We start from the raw sequence: 16,475 nt of genomic DNA on the forward strand, positions 1-16,475 counted from the left end.
AGTGATGTGAGTCTACTTTTAAAAGTCTTTTTACGAAGCAACCACGAAATGGGGGTGGAGGATAGAGAGAAAGGGGGGGGGAAGGCGAATCATAGAGTGTCGCTGGTGCCTAGAGAAGCCGGAAGTGCTCTGTGCCCCGCCCCCCGGGGTCGGACTTTCGACACTTTTGTGACTGCGGGGTGCTACGAGGTGCTGCGTTCGCGGGTGGGTTCGGGTTCCCTCCTGTTACGGTCCTCCCGCGGGGGCCGGCTGCTTGCGGGTGGTGGGGATGGGACAAAACCTCTTCCTCCGCGGCCTAATGGCTCCGGGAAAATAAAATCGGTGGCTACTTGGGCCGAGCGCCGGACAGGGCCTCGGGCGCCTCGCCTCAGGCCGGTTCCGGGTGTCTGGTCAGTCTCAGGGCGTTTGGCGATGGGATTCTCGGGTCTTGTACTTAAGCTTTGAAAATGGGAGACGTCACAGTTTTGCTTTTCCTGGAGACAAGGTCAGTTCCAAGGTCTTTATTCTGGGGTACTGGAAGAGAGCCAGAACTTTGAAATCGGGTTGCCTGGTCGAATGTGGCCTCTGCTACTTGGTGACTTCTCCCAGTCCCTTAACCTTTCGGTGTTCTGCTATTTTAGGGGATAATAATATCGTCTAACTTACTGGATTGTTGTGAGGAGTAAATGGCTTCATTTGTGCAGAGGTGCTTAAAATAGTACCAGGCACGGGGTAATCTGCACAGTGTTTTAAGATAGCTGTTATTATTACTGTTGCTATTTCTAACTAGGACAGCACTTTCTCTGCGTTGATTAGCCTTGGTACTGTCTGTTGTCTTTTGAATCTTAAAGCTATTTACCAGTTCTCTTTTAATGACTGACTTCTGTATTTTAGGAGGGGAAATAAAACATTCTGGAAAAGATCCTATCCCACAGCAAAGACTTTGTTTTGTGTAGTGTCTTGTGATGCTCAGACTCACAGAATTTTAAAATCTTGGGGATGCCTTTTTTATTTTATTTTTATTTTTTTAGTGGGAGGAAGAGCTTGAGAAACAGGAGGAGCATCTAACAGTGAAGAAGGATAAGGACCCTGGTGTAAGCAGACATTGCTGTTTTGCTCGGTGCTGCGAACCTGCCAGCTTTCTGACCCTCAGCAAGAATCCTCACCAGCTTGAGAATCACATGGATGGTTGATAGATATGACTGATGATAGGTAGATCAGTGGTAGATTAGAGATCAATAGATCTGAAACCGAGTTCACACTAACATCCTTTGTTCTTTTTACAGGTGTTTAAAGCTAATATTGACCATATACAGTTGACCATTGTCATTGAGTTGATGCCCTTGGGATCTTTGAAAATCCTTTCATCTTCCTTCTTTTTCTTAAGAAATTTGGGTCTTTAACCTCCTCAGGGTGTACAGGGATCCCTGGAGCATTCTTTTGTCTATTTGTAACTTAACAAAAAACAAAAACAAAAACAAAAACCTTGTCTTTGGTTTACTTATTTGGCAAATGCTTGTGTTGGTAAACAATCTTCTGATCCTGTACCTTTGTACTCTGCCCAGTTAGTGAGACTCCAGATGGGAGGGCTGATGAAACGTGAGTGCATGAAATGATTGTTAAAAATGTATCAGTGTTCATTTTTCTCCCTACAGCTTCTCCCAACAGCACCACTCCCTTTCAGCCTCAGATCTACTCTTACCTCCCTTGGCCCCAACAAAATGCTTTGGACTGTACTCAGGAAAGAAAGAAGATAGGATTTTGTCTACTATTTAAAATTACATTAGTAAAGGTTTAAATGTAAGTCAGAGAGAAACTTCATTTCACCTGTAATAGTAGGCCCACCATTCAGCCATAAACTTTTAATCGTCTTCAGTCATGACTTACCTGCCTTTCCCCTTTTCTTCCCTTTCCTCCATCTGTCCCCATCTACCTCCCTTTTCCTTTCTTTTCCTGCTTTTCTTCCCCTTTCTTCCTTTCATTCTTTTTACAGAAAACTAGAGGCCAAGACATCAAATCCTTTCATCTGTAGGCACAGCAGTGTTATAAAGTAGGAACTTTAATTTAGACATACTATCGTGAGCCAAATTGACAGTAATTCCTTAATATTGCATTCATACTTTCCTGATTGACCCACAGGTATCTTTTTATAGTTAAAACATACTATATTTAAACTACGTAGTATGTATAGAGTCGCTGTCCCTTGATAGTCCACCTTCCCTTTGCTTTCTCTTTAAAAGTAACATTTATTTGTGGGAGAACTTGGTTTTCATTATTCTCACATCAGTTGCTTTATTCTACTGATACTTTGAAAGGAAAATCTTATCTTTAGCTTCTTAGTTCTCAAATTTGGTTGCACTTTGGATCACACAGTAAGTTCTCAGATACAGAAGCCTGTGACCCACTGGTTCAGTTCACCTTGGCTACTCAACTATTAGGAGGCTTTAAAAGTTTCCCAGTGGTTCTGTTGCATAGTATAACTTTAATACTTTTAATTTGTTTTTGTGTTTTTACCTGTACATGAGTTCATGAATCTAGAGGCTTGATTAAATTTAGGTTTACTTTTTGAATAAAATATTATTTCAAATCTCTTATGACAGCTAATTAGGAAGTATTTTCTGATTCTTTGTAACACTTGATAAAATATTTACTCAGGTGTGATGGTTCACAATAGTACTATCAGCTCTTGGGAGGTGAGGCAGGATTGCCAAAAGGAAAAAGAAAAAACAAAATTAATGAGTCAAGGTTACTGAACTTCCATCACCTGTGTTATCCCATAAATCATAGAAAATTGGACTGAGAAATAGAAATTCAAGTGGGCATGGACTTGGAACTGTCTTTCCCTTAATAATTCTAGCCTTTACCTGTTCTGATGTTCACTGAGTAAAGACAGATGAGCTGCTCTCTCAGTGTACCCATAGAACTTTGCAGTCAGTCCTAATTTGAATCCTTCAGATTCAAAGGAATCAGATCTTCTGTCCCTTTTAGTGAGCCCAGGTCTCACAGCTTCTAGGAAGCTGAAAACTGAGGCACTTACTTAATATGTGACATTTCCAAGGCATGCATCTGATAGTGATAGGGAAAGATTATTTGTAAATGTTGTCTTATCACAGTGGCCATGCTCTTACTCAGGTGGGATTCTCAGCCAGCCTTCTCTGGCATGGATTATGCCAACTTCAGCTCCCTGAAGAGGCACATTGGGACAGCCACTGATTGCCTATTTAGCACTTACAGCTTTTGAGGTTCCACAGTGAAGGAAAAGGAAAGTGCTTCTTTTACTCATTCTGTCTGGGTCAGAGGTCTCCAGTCTGTCTGCCCGTCCATCTGCTGTCCATTGTCCACCTGTGGAAGTAAGCCTGCCATGCCTGCCTATGCACTCTGGAGGCAGCCTTTGTCCTTTCCTCCTTACCAGGTGACTCTTCTCTCTGCTCTGAGTTTTCTGCAAGCTTGTAACACCGAGATGTATCAGCCGGTTTTCCAGTTTTGAAGTTTACATTTGTGTGTGTGTGTATTGTATGTTTGTGTTCCGATATTTGTGCATGTGTGCACACTGGTATGTGCACACATGTATGAACATGGAAGCCAGAGATCAGTATTGAATGTCTTCTTCTATTGCTTTCCACCTTTATTTTTATTTATTTATGTTTTTTGAGACAGGGTTTCTCACTGAACCTAGAGCTCACCAGTTGTACCCAACTGGCTGTCCAACAAACACTAAGGATTCTTTGATCTATTCAGCCCAAGTACTAGAATTACAGATGCATGCACCACATGGTGTTTGCCATGGTTGCTGAGGACCTGAGCTCAGGCCCTCAAGTTTGTGTAGCAGGCACTTTACTGACTAAGCTGAATTCCTAGCCCCTACATTTGGACTCTTACAGTAGTGGTTTATAGTTCCCAAGGTGACATTTAGCAACTCTGGAGTTGTTTGATGCTATTGTCACCTAGTACACAGAGACCAGGAGTGCTGCTAAACAGTCTAGTAATTGTCAGATAGTCCCTCTTTTTTATACCATACAGGTAACCTCATTTAAAATGGCTGAACTTGAGAAAGATGGCCTTGGAATAAATTTTAGAAAAAAAGGCATTTGCGTCTATTCAGTCTTTTCTCTTATACAGTAACAGATTTATTCTGTTTCTACTAGAAATACCTGAGAAATAGAAAAACAAGGTGAGAACCACTGTTTTCAAGAAACTCAAAATCCAGGGGGATAGACAATTATTTATTTATAGTTTTAGTACATAGCCTGAATTGCTTTAGATTTCACTATGTAGACCAGTCTGGCATTGAACATGCAGCTGTCCTCCTGTCTCTGTCTGACCAGTGCTTGGATTACAAGTATACTCCATCAAGCCTGGCTGACAGGTTTTATTTGACATTCCCAAAGTTCCGGCAGGGGACATGCGTAGAAACTAGTGCTAGTTTGAATGGAAACATACTTGTTCTGGTTAGGAATTTTAGATCACTGCCTATTCAAAGCTTGGGAGGATAGGATAGAAAAGTGTGTGTGTCCATGCGTTTGTGTGTGTTTACTAGGCTGTAAACTAATGCTAATAGCTATGAGGATAGAGACACAGCAGATCTAAGAGACATTCCGGGGTAGAACAGATTGGAGTTGCTGATCCATATTGAAACTGAGTGAAAAGAGCAATTACATGATTATGAGGATGTCTATGGGTAGAACTGCTGCATGTAGAGAATGCTGCAATGGGAAGGTGGGAGACAGCACGAGAATTAGTTTTGTTTGAAGCATATTATATTTGTTTGTAAAATTTCCACTTAAAACTATATGGGCAGCAAATCAGGATAGGGAGCAAGAGTCTTTAAGAAATAGGAGCTAAATAAAATCTTACAAGTGACTCAAGAATATGGGGTGTGGGGTCAAGAACAGAATGCTAGAGCCCACTCTTACTTAAAAGGAAACAGGCCAGTAAACTTAATGTTAATGTACTACTTTATTAGTTGACATTAATATACTACTCACCACATGCTAACCACTGTTCTCAGTGCTCACAACATTTCTATCTGTTGTCTCTAACCTGTTTACATATGAGGAAATCAAGGCACAGAGATGTGTGACTTACCAAGGTTACCCATTTGGCTGTAGCCAAACCAGAATTGAGACCAGGAATCTTAGCTTGGGGGTCTACATACCTAATCAGACTGAAGGAGGGCATTGAAGAAAAAAAAAGGAGCCAACAGAAGAAAAGAGGTCCCATAACCCAGGGACAAGAGAGTTTCTAGACACAAACAGTAACTTCAGGCTGGTTACCTGAGCAGCCATGGAACGGAGGAACTGAAAGAAGCTTTTTTGGCTATTAAGACGTTTGATCTACATCTGTGTTGAAACCTTCCAGAAAGAAAACTAGAGCTGGGGTCTGGAGGGCTTTGGTCTTGAAGGGGTAGCAGACTAGATGAGTGGGATCATTTCTTCATGGAGATTTCTCTATGATGCTAGCTTGACAATTACACAAGTTTAGTCTGCATGCACCTCATTGCTACCTTACACTAGTACACATTGTTTTCCTAAGCAAACTGCATTTTTCATATACTTTTGGTCTCTATGGATTTGAATAAGCAGGGAACACTAGTCATGCTACAGCCTGAATGCTATCCTGTTTGGAATTTCTTTTGCTAAATTACTCTATTATTTTTTAATTCACTCTCAAGTTCTCTTGGCAAGGACAGAATACAGCCAGATTCTTTGCCAGGATCAAACATGAACAGATTTTCTCTAGTTTCTGAGAGGGTCCATAGTCTCTGAAATTCCACCAACTAGGCCTCCACTGCTCACATATTTCTGGCGTTCTGGAATTCCAAACTCCCACCACAATGGTCTGTTAAGCTTTACTTGTATCCATAGGGTACCCTTCACTTGCAAATTGTTCTCTTCACAAACCAGTCCATAGTTGTAAGAAACACATGGTCAAGTTTATCACAGCAGTGGCCTCTGCTCTGGACTAGTTACATTAGTTACTTTCTTGTGATGACAGAATACCAACAGAAGCAAACAAAAGAAGAGTTTATTTTGGTTGACAGTTTGAGGATACAGTCCAACATAGAGGCAGCTACTCGCATTCTGTTAACTGAGGAAGCAGAGAGGAGCGCTAGTGCCCCACTTGCTTTCTTTTTGGTTGGGACCGGAACCTGTGGAAACATGCCACCCGCAGTCATGGTGGATCTTCAGTCTTACGTTCAGTCTCTCCAAAACACCCTGACAGACATGTCAGACAAGTCCCCCAAGATGGTAGAGAGACGTTTGAGCATGGGGATCTCCTCAGCTGCTCCCTAGCAGTTTCTTTGGGGTCCTAAGCCTAGGAGGAGGGAAACATTTGTAACTACAGTGGCTTATAGTTATCTCCACCTCTCAGTATTTTGCAGAAATACAACTCACAACTACATTGAAACAGGAGAACTGCTTGGTTCGGGATGGCTAGAGAATCAAGGGAAAGCACAACCCTGGACTCACACTCTGCAGAGGACCAGATGGAGCTACTGGTCATAAAGGTGGAACAAGAAGAGGTCTCCCCATTGGCAGAGGAGACCAGTTGGCTGGGCAGTCCTGGGCCTGACCGCTCCCGCCAGCGCTTCCGTGCTTTCCGCTACCCAGACGCAGCAGGGCCCCGGCAGGCGCTGAGCCGGCTCCGCGAGCTATGCAGACAGTGGCTGCGGCCAGACATGCACAGCAAGGAGCAGATCCTGGAGCTGCTGGTGCTGGAGCAGTTCCTGACCATCCTGCCAGGGGAGCTGCAGGCCTGGGTGCGCGAGCAGCACCCCGACAGCGGAGAGGAGGTGGTGGCACTGCTGGAGTACTTGGACAGGCAGCTGGATGAGACCCCTCCACAGGTAGAAGGAACAGGTTCAGACCCATAATGCCCTGTGCCTTTCAGAAACCTCAAGCAAGATCCAAGGAAGGCATTGCTTAGAGCCCTCAAAGTCTCATCCTGTGCTGGGAACCTGAGGCAACCAGTGAACTGACCCAGGGTTGGGCCCTTCAGAATAGTTAATCGCACAAAGAAAAATAAAAGGACTGTGGAAGAACTCAGTCCTAGTGAGGCTGGGGTACAATGTGTCGAGCAGAGTGGAGGAAGGTTATATATGTATGTCTTACTCATGTGTTGAGTTCTTACTTACACAAGGACAGGTTTGAGCACTGTGGCAATAGGCACAAACGACTTTGTAGTTGTTTTATTGGCTTGTCACATGTAACAATATCTGCAGCTTGCTGGTAGTTCTGTGGTGCTTATACCATGTTTGTATAGTTCCAGTTGACAGTGGCGGGGAATTCTATGGTTTTCTTAGAATCTAGAATCTAAAGGGGTTGTTTTTGGGTTTGGGATTTTGTCTTTTTCCTATCCAGATTTATGGATAAAATTTGTTTAAACCTCTGGTAAAAGCAGGCCAGGTTTAACTTCCATCTTCTGGCCTGTTTCAGCAGACAATTTCCTCTCTTCATTCCTTAGTGCTTTTGTATCAAGAGAACTCATGGCCTTCTAACCAGTGACCAAGACCAAAGTTCTGCACTTGGGAATTATTTCCTGTCTTCTTTAACAGTGAAAATTCGCCACAGTTCTCTGAACTTTATTCTCTATAAATGACGTGGAAGGGCTGAACAGAAGAGAAAGGAAACTGACTTTTTGATCTAGAATCAAGCCTGCATCCAGCAGGACAGGCCATGCCTTCCTTAATGGGTTTCATGAATCTTACTGGTTTCACCCACTCAGTAGACTACACTAGAAATACCGTCCTCAGTTTTCTGATAAGAAATTTGCAGGTGATGGATTTAAATCACCAATTTCCTAAAGTGGTTCATAAATCTATGTGTGTATAGTAAGCTTTGCTGTTTAGTAGCATGATTTTGGATAAGCTTCTCCCTTATGAAGTAATTGTTTATATTAAATGAGTACATATTTGTAGGATTTGGACACAGTGCCAAGCTGATAGAAAGTACTTTAGAAATGTCTAATAAATAGATGGAAAATAAAAATAAATGAATGACTTCTAGGTTCCAGATGATGACGATGGGCAGGAACTCCTTTGTTCCAAGGCAGTACTGTTGACATCAGCTCAAGGCTCAGAAAGTAGCCAGATGGAGTCCATGGAGCCTTTGCTTAAACAGGAATCTTTGGGATCCCTGCCCTCAGAAGTTAGAGGTTAGTATTACTAGGCTTTATGGGTGTTTTTGTTTGTCCCCCCCTTTTGTGGTGATGAATGTGGCGAATCCAGGACTTGACATATGCTAATAAAGTACTTTTGCATATCTTCAGAGGGGTCTGGTAGCAATCAGGTATTTGGAAAGGAAGACATTCTATAAACTTGTATTTACATAAATTTATTAGTCAAGTTTTTAAACCTGGGTTTTACAATGCAAGAAGGCTGATGCTATTGTGAGTCTCATCCAGAGCTTCTTTTTGTTGTAGTCACCCAGGCAGGGCATTGTGGAGAAGATGGAGTGACAGCTACCAGGCTCACATCAGAGCTGCAGGTGAGGAAGAGCTGTTCTCCCTCCTTAACATTGTAGTCTAGTACTGTGCTTCTCCCCACCCATCTCTATCCCTGTCCTAAATTCTCCAACCAGTTCCTAGTTGGGATTCAATTTCTTTATCCATCTCAAGGTTTGTTTACTGTTTAACTTCAAATAGCATTTAAAAAATTATTTAATACTATTCTATGTGCATTGGTATGAGGGTGTCAGATCCCTTGGATCTGTGAGCTGCCATGTGGGTGCCGGAAATTGAACCCAGATCCTCTGAAAGAACAGGCAGTGCTCTTAACCACTGAGCCATCTCTCCAGCCCCTCACACATTCTTGAGGCCCACCATTTGGGGGTGGGATAGAAAGGCTGTGAGCTTGCAGCCCAAGCATTCCCTATTCCATCTATTTGGTGGAATTTTATTCTTTTAGGGGCTGCTGAAAATGGAAGATGTAGCCCCAGGCCTTTCCCCGAGATGGACAGAGCAGGATTCATCTCAGATGAACCTCTACAAAGATGAAATGCAGGAGAACTCTGGCAGCCTGGTTTCCCTGGGTAAGACTGATGGGTACTAATTTCTTCTCAGGCTTCTTGCTATGTTTTATATAATAGAACCCACTTCCCCTGTTAGGCTGTTAGAAGCTGTTGGGTTCATTATGTTTGAAATTATAAACACACTTTGAAACATTGTTATTGACTAGCTCCTTACTGCTTGTAATTGTGGTTCTTTGTCTCTGTCTTAGTTAGGGTTTCTATTGCTATGACAAAACACTATAACCCGAGCAACTTGGAGAAGAAAGGGTTTGTTTCAACTTAACAGTTCCATATCATAGTCCACCATCAAAGGAAGTCAAGACGGAGCTCAAAGCAGGAGCCTAGAGGTAGAAACAAGCTACAGAAGAGTACTGCATACTGGCTTGCTCCTGATAGCCTAATCACTTTGTTTTCTTGTGTACTCCAGAGACACCTGCTCAGGACTGGCTTTGCCACAATGAGCTAGGTCTTCCCACATTGACTGTTAATCAAGGAAATGGCCCCACAAATTTGCCTACAGGCCTGTCTAATAGAGGAATCTTCTCATTTAAGGTTCCTTCCCAGAAGAGTCTAGGTTTGTGTCAAGTTGACAAGAACCAGTAGCACACACTCCGAGTGTTGTAGTGACAGTGAACAGGATAAAGCACAGAGTCTCCTGTATTGTTCTGGCTCAGAGGAAATACCAGGGAATACTGAGAGTGCATATGTTGAGGGTGCATATCTCACAGGGACAGCACACTTGCTGAGCATGCATGAAATTATGGTTTCAATGAACTGCAAGAAAAATTTTCTCCTTTCCCTTCGCGTTCCTATCCATGACTAGTAAAAAGACTGAGGAGCCTATCCACAAGAAATGGGTTGTTGAATCACAGTGTGAGAGTTAGAAGCAACATTAGACACCAGCTATAGGCCCTGACCCTAAAGGCAAGGCCACAGAAGGTTATCAGACTTGTCAAATGTCACATGCTTGGTAGCATGTGAGGGCCTCCAGTTTTTCTCAGAGAACTGATCTGTTCTGGTGTACCTGCCACTGCCAGGGCACAGTTTACCATAACTACCTTTGTCTTTGTCTTAGTTAGAGTTTCTGTTGCTGCAACAAAACACCATGACCAAAAAGCAAGTTAGGAAGAAAGGGTCTATTTAGCTTACACATCTACATTGCTGTTCATCACTGAAGGAAGTCAGGACAGGAACTCAAACAGAGCAAGATACTGGAGGCAAGAACTTGTGCAGAAGCTATGGAGAGGTGGGGATCAGGGAGTCCTGCTTACTGGCTTGCTTTCCACGGCTTATCTCAGCCTGCTTTCTTATAGAACTCAGGACCACCAGCCCAGGGATGGCACGACTCACAGTAGGCTAGGCAATTCCCCAGCAATCACAAATTGGGAAAATGACTTACAGCTGGATCTCATGGAGGCATCTCCTCAACTGAGGCTCCTTTCTCTCTGATGACACACAAACACATCCTTATTGAGCTCCAGCCTTTCCTTTCTGATTCATTCCCAAGATATAACATTAAAATCATTGTCTTGGTTAGGGTTTTACTGCCGTGAGCAGACCCATGACCAAGGACAACATTTAATTGGGGCTGGCTTACAGCTTTGTTAGTTGAGGCCATTATCATCAAGATGGGAGCATGTCAGTATCCAGGAAGACATGGTGCAGGAGAAGCTGAGAGTTCTACCTCGTCATCTGAAGACCGCTCCTACATGGTTAGGAGGAGGGTCTCAAAGCCTACACCCACAGACATACTTCCTCCCAAAAGGCCACATCTGTTCCAACAAGGCTACACCTCCAAAAAGTGCCACTCCCTGGGCCAAGCATATTTAAACCTCCACTTGCATGAATAACTTTAAAAATCCCAGTTTTTTAAAATCCAAGCACATTAAACTAAAAGTCCAGAGGACTAGAGAGATGGCTCAGCAGTTAAGAGCACTGGCTGCTTTTCCAGAGGTCCTTGATTCAATTTTCAGTAACCACATGTTGGCTTACAACCATCTGTAATGTGATCTGATGCCCTCTTCTGGAATGGAGGTGTACATGCAGATACATGTACATAAATACATTTTAAAAAATAAAATTAAAAGTCCAAAGTCTTTCAGCTGTGGGCACCAATAAAAATCAAAATTAAATTAAATACTTCCAAGAGGGAAGAATCAGGGCACTGAAACCATTTGCACCAAGCAAAACCAAACCAACATTATAAATAACTCAACATCCAATTATCTGGGATTCACTCCAAAGGGATCCCAGAGTCACTTCTCTGGTTCTGCCCTCTGCATCACACACATCTTCTAGACTCTTGCTGTCTCCATTCCACTGCTGCTGCTTTCTTGGTGATTATCCCATGGTATTGACATCTCCAAAATGCTAGACTCTTCTGTTGCAATTAGGCTGCACTTTTACAAATAGCCTCTCATAGGCTCTCTTCATGGTGCCAAGCTTCAAATTCTTTGCATGACCCCTTCAGTCCTGGGCCTTCATTGCTACCAAGTCTGCACCTTCACCAATGGCCTCTCACAATGTCAGCTATTCTCCATGACCCCTTCATGCCTTCAAAACCAGTACCACCTGAATGACTTACATATTACCATGTCTAGCTGCTAGCAATATGTACAACCTCGACCACCTCTGGAACATACCTTCTAAGTGCTAATTCTCAGAAAACACTTCCCAGAAGATTTCACCGCAGTGATGCTGGCCTATCCTTAATCACTGCTAATTTCTTACCTACAGCTAACCAGCATCAACTGTCCCAGTAAAACAAAGGTTTCACTTCAGTGGTGCTGGTCTCTTGTTAATTGTGGCTGACTCTTAAACCCCAGCTGACCAGATTGACAGACTCTTAATTCAAAATGCCCATCACACTGAGCTCTCAACACTCAATGGCTTTTCTAACTCAAAATTCTTCCATAATCCTCCCAAAAACATGGTTAGGTCTGTCACAACAGTACCCCATAAACCTACTACCAACTTATCTTAGGGTTTCTATTGCTGCAATGAAACACGATGACCAAAAAGCAAGTTGGGAAGGAAAGGGTTTACTCAGCCTACAATTTCACATTACTGTTCATCACCAAAGTAAGTTAGGACAGGAACTTAAACAGTTTAAGATTCTGAAGGCAAGAGCTGATACAGAAGCCATGGACAAATGCTGCTTACTCAGGCTTGCTTCCCTTGGCTTGCTCAGCTTGCTCAGCCTACTTTCTTATAGAATCCAGGGATAGAAACACCCACCATGGGATAGGCCCTCCTCAAGTGATCACTAATTGAGCAAATGTCATATAGCTGGATCACCTGGAGGCATTTCCTTTACTAAGGCTGTTTCCTCTGATGACTCTAGCTTGTGTCAAGTTGCCACAAAACCAACTAGTACAGTCTTTATCACAAATAGATGTGAACACTGCAGAAATCCTTTCACTTGTCCTGTTTTCTGTTTCTTCCTCTGTTCAGTCCTTCTCACATTTGTTCTAGTTTGTTTTCTATTGATGTAATAAATACTGTATGACCCAAATACTATGACTCTTTGAGGGAGTAAAGGGTTCATTTTTATCCCACAGTCTTTCATTGAGGGAAGTCGGAGCAAGACAACTCAAACAGGAAGCTGAGGGCAGGGACTGAGGCAGAGACCATTGAGAAATGCTGCTAACTGGCTTACTCCCTTACTTTCTTCTACAATCAGGACTACCTGCCTAGGAATGGCACCACTGATAATATACTGGGCTCTCCCGCATCAGTTATTAGACAAGAAAATACCCCATAGACTTGCCACAGACCAATCAGATGGAGGTGGTTCCTCAATTAAAATACCCTTATAAAACTAAGTGTCAAATTGACAAAAAGTCACCAACACAAGTTAGTTGATCCTTGTCAAATATATCCATTATTAAACCATAACCTTTCCTTTCTTGTTTATACCCAAGAACTTATGTTAATATTCTAATATAAAACAGTATAATTAAAAAAAAAACAACACTCCACACTTTAAAATTCAGAATCTTTTTTAAGTTTTGGTTCTTGTGAAATTAAGAACAAGTCAAGGACTAGAGAGATGGCTCAGAGGTCAAAAACACTGGCTGCACTTACAGAGGTCCTGAGTTCAATTCCCAGCAACCACATGGCGCTTATAACCATCTGTGATGAAGTCTGGTGCCCTCTTCTGGCCAGCAGGCATACATGCAAGCAGAATACTGTATACATAATAAATAAATCTTATAAATAAATAAATCTTTTCTTTTTGTTTGTTTGGTTTTTTTTGTTTTGTTTTGGGTTTTTTTTGGTTCTTTTTTTCAGAGCTGGGGACCGAACCCAGGGCCTTGCGCTTCCTAGGCAAGCGCTCTACCACTGAGCTAAATCCCCAACCCCTCATAATAAATAAATCTTTAAGGAGCTGGAGAGATGTCTCAGTGGTTAAGAGCTCTGACTACTCTTCCACAGGTACTGAGTTCAATTACATGGTGGCTCACAAACATCTGTAATGGGATCCAACACACTCTTCTGGTGTGTGTCTGAAGATAGCTACTGTGTACTCATATAAATAAAAACAGATAAATCCTAAAGAACAAGTCAAATGATTTTCTCCAACAGGAAAGCACCAGGGCATAAAAACAATCACATTTAGGCAAAGCCAAAGTCTAGCAGTATAGCTTCAAATCTTGTAGATCAGCATTCAAGATCTGTGATTCACTAATGAAGTTCTGGCCTCCAAAGGGCTTAGCTCTATTTCTCTCCAGCAGAGAAAGTGAAGTATTTAACCTTGGGTACATGTCTTTGTCTTTGTATTATTACACCTTTGGGGTCCCCTACAACCACCACTGTGTATACACAGGAATCCTTAGTTCTCACCACTTTCTCTCACTCCCACTATTCCTGGTTATGCCCTTCTTCCAACAACCCCATTTTTGCTTCCATACCTCTGTAGCTATTCTGTTATCCTCATTTTTCTCCCATTCTAATATCTGCACTTAAAAGCCTAACCTTGCTGAACATACAGACCTTTGTAATTATTTTCTCTATGATATTCATCACAGTGCTCCTATGCAAAGCATAATTAACAATTGTTGGCATTTGTGTTTTCAGATGAGAACATGCAAACTAAGGTTAGGGACTTGCCTCCAGCTGAAGAAAACACAGAACAAAAGCCTGAGCAGACAGTGTGCTTCCTGGGTGAAGACACTGTCCAGATTCCTACAGGTACAGAAGCCAGTGAGCAGGAAGGCAAGTTACAGACAACACAGAAGAATGCCACGGGAAACAGGCGGTTCTACTGCCGTGAATGTGGGAAGAGCTTTGCTCAGAGTTCAGGCCTAAGTAAACACAAAAGAATCCACACTGGATTGAAACCCTATGAATGTGAGGAGTGTGGCAAAGCCTTCATTGGGAGCTCAGCTCTCATTATTCATCAGAGAGTTCACACTGGTGAGAAGCCATATGAGTGTGAAGAATGTGGTAAGGCCTTCAGTCACAGCTCAGATCTCATCAAGCACCAGAGAACCCACACTGGAGAAAAGCCCTACGAGTGTGATGACTGTGGGAAAACCTTCACTCAGAGCTGCAGCCTCCTTGAACATCACAGAATTCACACTGGGGAGAAGCCATACCAGTGCAACATGTGTCCCAAAGCCTTTAGGCGTAGCTCACATCTCCTGAGACATCAGAGGACCCACACTGGGGATAAAGATTTTTTTGTTCCAGAACCTTACTGGGAAAGTCAGAGTAGGGTGGAAAGCCATTGGGAAAATATTGAGACTCCTGTGTCTTATCAATGCAATGATTGTGAGAGAAGTTTCAGTAGGATTACAAGCCTTATTGAACACCAAAAAGTACACACTGGTGAGAAGCCCTTTGAATGCCAGACCTGTGGAAAAGGCTTCACCCGACCTTCATACCTTATTCAACATCAGAGAAGACACACGGGGAAGAAAACTTCTGTCACAGTGACCCCTGCTGTACATTCCGAAGTTGGTGTTCAACTGTCATTGAACTGAAGCCGCTCTGGAGCTCTTAATGACTGCAGAAGTCATAGGCTAGGGCTCTATTTAATAATGTACATCCTCAGATATTAGGAATCTGACTAAGACTTATTATCTTCTACATTCTAGAAGGTGACTATAAAAAAAAACTTATTTCATAGGAGAGTTGTCTGCAAGAGTTCTAACCTATTGGAATTAAATGGGCTTCCTGACTGTCAAATTGCCTTCCCTTGGCCTGCACTTCCTGTCTCTTGAGGGAAAGGTTATGCTTTTTTTGGGAGGGGTGGGGGTGGGGGAAGTTACTCTGACCCTTCTTTAGGCTAATGAGCCCTTCACGTGTGGTCAGACTTGGAACTCTTATGTCCTGCTTTGTGCCTTGTATACAGGTGCTAACAAACATTTATTAAATATACTGGTGAGATTTCCTACATAGCTCTGAAAACCCATTATCTGGAAATTCTCACCAAGGCCATTTGTATATCTTTGAAAAAAAAAGATAATGTTTTAGATTGAATCAATGTAGTACTGCTTTGTTTTTGTTTTTTGCCAAGTACCCCAACTTGGCAGGGAAGAGGTGAAGGTGAGGTTATTGTGCTAGAATTCTTTAACTCTTTACCTAATTTAGGAATTCTGTGAGAGTGCCTTAAATAGCTTTCTTAGCATTAAGTCATTGTGAATGTGCCACCCATGGAATTCCACTAATATTTTTTTCCTGTTAATTTTGTTACTCTTGAGAGAACAGAAAAGAAAAGAAAAAGTTAAAAAAAAAAAACTTTCCTACTCATGTAGTGTGAAAATCAGTTTCAGAATAAAGTGATCAATGTCTAAGGCTCAGCCTCTTGGTTCTCTCTTGGGTGGTTATCTAGGGCCTACCTGAGAGCTCTTACATCCTCTTATGTCATAACCACTGTGCTAACATATTTAGTCCATATGGTCCATATATAGCAGAGTTACTCAAGGATCTGGTATGTGTGGGGCAAGAGTTGGCAGGAACTTCACTACTGAATAAGCAGCAGCTGGTCTCTTGACCTGCTGTATTTCACGCTGTTCAGTACAGGGAGAGGGGTTTCATAAGTTACACTCCATAAGCAGTGCTACTGCTAGCTTGCTGTGTCTTTGTATGCCCAGCTTCCCAAGGAAGAACAATCAGCAGATGTTTACCTATCTCTTACTGTACTGCTGAGGAATTAAGTATGTGAACACTCTGGCTTGGCTCTCAGTCTTTTATTTAAGAGAATTTTAGTAGTCTCACTTAATTCCAGCACTTGATAAGCAGAGGCAGGCAGATTTCTGAGTTCAGGGTTCACCTGAAATACACAGCAAGTTCCAGGAGATTCAGGGCTATGCAAAGAAACCCTGTCTGAAAACGAAAACAAAAATCATTTCAGTGGAGTGCTGAGGAGATGGCTCAAAAGTTAAAAGTGCTTGTTCTTGGAGATGAACCATGTTCAATTTTCAGTACCCACACAGTACCTTGAAACCATCCATAACCCAGTTCCAGGGGATCCAACACCCT

At 42.5% G+C, this 16,475-nt stretch overlaps 1 protein-coding gene across 18 annotated transcripts; it reads left to right on the top strand.

Annotated features, from left to right (window-relative positions):
* The first annotated feature begins 49 nt into the window (after positions 1-49).
* On the top strand, positions 50-15,787 carry Zkscan3 (zinc finger with KRAB and SCAN domains 3). 18 transcript variants are annotated; one of them, XM_063276453.1, is made up of 8 exons: positions 118-204; positions 1,011-1,191; positions 1,266-1,779; positions 6,352-6,826; positions 7,986-8,133; positions 8,401-8,465; positions 8,885-9,008; positions 14,067-15,787. In XM_063276453.1, the coding sequence occupies exons 4-8, from the start codon at positions 6,410-6,412 to the stop codon at positions 14,972-14,974; spliced, it is 1,662 nt and encodes a 553-aa protein (XP_063132523.1). In that variant the 5' UTR covers positions 118-204; positions 1,011-1,191; positions 1,266-1,779; positions 6,352-6,409; the 3' UTR covers positions 14,975-15,787.
* Positions 15,788-16,475: the final 688 nt, after the last annotated feature.

Source organism: Rattus norvegicus, chromosome 17, assembly GCF_036323735.1.
Source record: "Rattus norvegicus strain BN/NHsdMcwi chromosome 17, GRCr8, whole genome shotgun sequence".
NCBI lineage: Eukaryota > Metazoa > Chordata > Mammalia > Rodentia > Muridae > Rattus > Rattus norvegicus.